Source organism: Cibotium barometz, chromosome 36 (genome assembly GCF_041138505.1).
Source record: "Cibotium barometz isolate CiBa-2024 chromosome 36, ASM4113850v1, whole genome shotgun sequence".
Classification (NCBI taxonomy): Eukaryota; Viridiplantae; Streptophyta; class Polypodiopsida; order Cyatheales; family Cibotiaceae; genus Cibotium; species Cibotium barometz.
Genome location: NC_141081.1, coordinates 9,099,757 through 9,105,000, shown reverse-complemented (window position 1 = coordinate 9,105,000; position 5,244 = coordinate 9,099,757). Strand labels below are relative to the sequence as shown.

Genomic DNA, 5,244 nt, shown 5'->3' with positions numbered 1-5,244 from the left:
GATGAATGTTTGGGTAATTAGAGTTGATTTAATTCACGGTCAGTTTACGTGTTTTAATCTCGCATTTGCAGAGAGAGCACTCCCTCATTCGGAAAAGCAAGAAAGATATTAATGAGAAGCTCACCTGGGATGATTTCAGACAGATGCAATTTACAGAACTGGTGAGTTTCTCTAAAATCAAAGCTTGATGCTTCTGTTAGAATTATAAGCATTTCTAGAAAGAGGTGTTAAATGCTGACTAATTTTCCGTTTTATCTTAAATTTGAAAAAAAGGTGGTGAAGGAAGCTCTGAGGATGGCGAGTATCGCACACTATGTAACTCGAGAATCTCTTCAAGACATTGTTTTCAAAGGTAATTAGATCCCAAGTGAGTATAAATTAATGCATCACATTTACCAATTAACCACACTTGCTTTATTACAGACATGATTATCCCAAGGGGGTGGATGATTTTGATCAATTTTGCTATGGTGCATCTCAACCCTAACTACTACCCAAACCCTCTCAAGTTTGACCCATGGCGTTGGATGGTGATGATTTGTGTCCCTCAACTCTTACTCAAATGTCTAGTGGAGTTTCTGTTTAATGATTTTTTTTTAATAATCCATTAATTTGGTTCAATTAGCAGGATCCTGCAAATAATAATCCTATCTTCTTAATGCCTTTTGGTGGAGGAATAAGAAGCTGCCTGGGATCAAGCATGACCAAATTCGAAGTCTCCATATTCATTCACTACCTTGTCACTCTTTACAAGTAATGTTTTGTTGATTTTTAGCACTACTGATTTTTTTTTATAGTTATTCTTAATTTGAGTAATAATCGCATTTTGTTAAAAAGAAACTTATTCTCAATTGTAGTTGTCTAAGAAAAATATGGGATTTTCAATTTGGGAAATTTGGTTTTATGTCTCATGATTTAGTGAAAAAGACTGTTAAAAAATTATAGTATTATTTTCACATTGTGTAGTAGATAGATGTTCCATAAATAGGTTTTAAAAAATTAACACATTTCTTATTTATTTTTTTTAAAAGCAGGTGGGATCGGATAATTGAGAAAGGTGGTCAACTTGATGAGGTGTCTAGCCTCTCTTTGCCTTTAATGCGTAAAGGCCTACCCATTAGAGTAGAGGCCTTCTCTCTCTAGAGAAGCATTTATTTATGAATGAACTATAGCTTTAATTTTGTGTATGAAAAATTAGATTTGATGTCTCTTGGTTGAGGATTTGATATCACAAGAAACATATTTGTTTTTTAGTTGAGGATTTAATAATTACATGTATGCCCGCATGTTTGGGGTAATTAGAGCACTCCCTCATTCGGAAAAGCAAAAGAAAGAGAACGAGAAGCTCGCCTGGGATGATTTCAAACAGGTGCAATTCACAGAAAATCTAAAATCAAGGCTGATGATTCTATTGGAATTATAATCATTTCTAGCAAGAGATGTTAAAAGCTGACTAATCTAATCTTCAATTTGAAAACAAAAAAGGTGGTGAAGGAAGCTCTGAGGATGGCAAGTATCGTACACTATGTAACTCCCGAATCTCTTCAAGAAGATATCGTTTTCAAAGGTGCTTAGATCCCAATTGAGTTTAAATTAATGCATCACATTTACTAATCAACCACACTTGCCTTATTACAGACATGATTATCCCAAAGGGGAGGATGATTTTGTTCAATTTTGCTATGGTGCATCTCAACCCTAACTACTACCCAAACCCTCTTAAATTTGACCCCATGGCGTTGGATGGTGATGATTTGTTGGTGGAAAATTTTGTTTAATGATGTTCTTTTAATAACTCCTTAATTCCGTTCAATTAGCAGGATCCTGCAAATAATAATCCTACCTTTTTAATGCCTTTTGGCGGTGGAAAAAAGCTTTAGAAAAAATGGGTATGTGTGTCAATTTTTTGTTGATTAGTTTCTTGGAGATATTGAGGCAATATGTTGTGGCAAATATTGAGGCAATATTTGACAATAACATCATATTTTTCTTCTTGAATGTAGATATCGAGTATGCATATATTGTTTAAGCCATTGGCCACCATGACGATTCATGGAGGCCTTGAAAAAAATTAAGAAAAATGTGCTAGACAAATTAGCAATAATTAAAAAACCCTATGACATGAAGCTACAACAACTCCAAGTTCTCCACATAATGATGTGAATCGAGCTTCACTCATTCCTTTGGTGAATATGCCTACAATCATCTAATCTGTGGGACAATGCTCAATCATTATTAATCCTTTATTTACTTCATGTCAAACATACACTACAACACGTCGGAGGCACAATAGCATTTCAGTAGCGCTTTTTTTGTCGGGATATCGGGGATTTCGTTCATTGCTTAGTAGCGCTACTAGCATCGAAATTTCGCTGCTCCACAACATTTATAATAGTGAAATTTCACTGCTGAGCAGTGCTTTTAGCAGTGAAATTTGTGATTGCTGAACAAAGAAGATAGCAGTGAAATTACGGTGTTATTTTCGCTGCATGAAATTACGGAGAGTTGTTGGAAGCTAAATTCTAAAAATACATCTCACATCCACACAGAAGATGATATATAGTCATCCATTAAAAACTTGGAGCCATGTTTCGATCAAAAAAAAAAAAGATAGTTGAAAACTTTTGAGAAGGGAAACAATGTCAAGATCATGAATCTATCCCATCTTGTAATAAATCCATATGTGTTGTTTCATCAATGTCTATCTAATGGAAGCTCAATGAAAAGATGGGGTTCTGTATCAATATTAATATCACTATCATGATCCTATAAAGCATTATCATGATTGATAGGTGACTCATCATCTTCTTTTTTGATTGATGTTCCTCATGCTCTTCATTGGCTCTGTCCAAAATGTTTTCTTCATCGTCTTCTTCCAATGAGCCGATTTGAGGTAGTACTTGCACCTCATCCAGAGATTCAGCCTCCACATCTTGATCTTGAAAGATATGTTTTGAACGAGGAAAAACTTGTATAACATACCACCACTTTGGATCAATTCGATCGGTGTGAAACACAACCTAATATCACAAAGCAAAGGGGTTACACTTTTATTATACTACATCAAGATTTAATTTGGAATTGGTTGGGTTACTAACTTGTTGATAGTGTTGAGGTAGTACGAAGGTATCTGTCTCATCATTCCAAAACTTGGTGAAATCAATTTGGAAGAACCCATTTGGATGTTTCTTCACGGTTGCTTGAGCACCTCTATATATCACCTTGAACCATTTGACATCAAAGATAAATAGACTAAATGCTCTAAATCTAACCTCAAGAATATCTTGAATAGTTTCACAATACTCAAGATTGTCCTTTGTGACATTGGTATCATGTCTACTGGCTTGACTTTCTTGCTCAAAAGTTGCCATCACACCACAATCGAATGTATCTCTTTTAGAATCCACACGCTCCGTGTGAAAGTGCCTTCCCTCTGACCATATTGCATTATATATTTTGTACTAACATTAAACAAAAGCATGTCATTTAGTACATATAGTGCATTAAACAAGGTATATACGTGAGATAGAGATGAAGAATGTACTTACTTGAGGGTCACATCCTCTTGCATACTCATGCTCTTCTCTTGTGATCATCTCTTCATTTTACGATGCCATTGATATTGCCATACGAAGCCATTCTATATTGATCACATTTGGTAGAGGTTCCAAGCTAGGCGGGAATGGCAAGTGTCTATTTTCTCTTCTAAAATCTCTTCTCTCATCCTTTCATCTATTGATTGCATCCTTGTATCTCCCAATCCACTTCTTCATAATGGGACTATTTAGAATGTAGAATGTATTCACCTTATGGCGTAATTCTTCATCCAGTCTTCATTGCCTTCCTTTTCCCTGAGGCACATTAGTGAGTTGATCCTCCTCCTCATTGTTTCATAATCGTGGCATGGAAGGATCTACGTGAGATAGATGTTTTGAGATATACATAAGAGACTCTTGCGCATCAACCATCCCTCTGCCATGCTGGCTTCTAGCCTTACTCTTTGTCTCACAAAATCCTTCAAGGTTTTCATGAATCTTTCATGAACCTTTCAATCGAACATGAACAACGCCACTTGATCAACTAAATGCACCATAAGATGCAATTGGATAGTGAGAATTGTTCTAGGAAAGTTGTCCTCAATCATACACACTGCCTCAATAGCATTGAGACATCTCAATGGATGTAGGATCTATCTCCTTTAAGGATATGTACCTACATACATAGCAATTATGTGTACTATTTACCAATACATAACTTGTGAGCGCATGAGAATTCCAAATAAGCAATATACTTAGTGAATTGAAGAGAAGATTCATACCTCACCAAGCTTTCCATTTTGTAAATAGCCTCTCTCACCTTCTTGTATCCATAACCAACTATAGAAATTGGAAGAATAAACTATGCATAGCAAAAATTGGAAGTTAGTATACGAGCCTACAAATTATGTACCATAAAGAGAAAATGAATAATAGACTATTTATATACCTATAATATCTTGTGCCAATCATGTGTCTTGAGGCCATATAATTGTACCTCTCCTTTCTTTTTGGTCTTTGTGAAGGCACCTTCAATGAATGCATTGCTCTCATTGGTGTATAAAAAGATGCAATCACACTTTTCACCTTATTGTGCTCCTTGGTTAATACCCATGGTGCCTTTGGTAGGACCATGTTACTACTCTCACTTTCAATTGGCCATGCACTTTGAATGTGTCCAATGTTTTTTAAGTCATCCCTTGCAACCTTTGTCTATTTTACTAATATTATGGTCCCAAATATTTGTTGCCACATTCTTGAAAATATACATGGGATCTAAGAGATGATTGATCTTCATGTCACACCAATATGGAAGTCCAAAGGAAGATTGAGTGTCTAGACATCCCATCGGGTGGTGGATTGGGGGTGCTTCTCTATGCCTCAAACCAATCTTTACCTCTCATCACAAGTGGTGAGACATCATGTGGAACATACTTTAGATGTGAAGAACAGAGAAATCGATGAACCACAGCCAAGTTCTTGTATGAGTACGTGTTTACACGCTATGGCTTACCTATTGAAATCGTTAGTAATCAAGGTGTGCACTTTGTGAATGAGGTCATAGAGTTTTTACTTCAAGAATTTCTGGAATTCACAAGCGTTCTGCACCCTATCATCCCCAGACCAATGGTCAAGCTGAGAGTACTAACAAGATTCTGTGCACAGCACTCACAAAGATTGTTGAGGGACATAGGACTGATTGGGAGCA

The 5,244-nt window shown here is 36.1% G+C and overlaps 1 protein-coding gene across 1 annotated transcript in view; it reads left to right on the top strand.

Annotated features, from left to right (window-relative positions):
• LOC147617462 (cholesterol 16,22-dihydroxylase CYP90G4-like) overlaps positions 1–1,406 on the top strand; it is a 9,496-nt gene extending 8,090 nt beyond the window's left edge. Inside the window, exons 5-9 of the mRNA XM_086775411.1 lie at positions 72–161; positions 274–352; positions 424–530; positions 629–753; positions 1,035–1,406. Coding sequence (XP_086631537.1) covers positions 72–161; positions 274–352; positions 424–530; positions 629–753; positions 1,035–1,143 — 510 coding nt within the window. The 3' untranslated portion in view covers positions 1,144–1,406. The remainder of the gene's footprint in view (positions 1–71; positions 162–273; positions 353–423; positions 531–628; positions 754–1,034) is intronic.
• Positions 1,407–5,244: the final 3,838 nt, after the last annotated feature.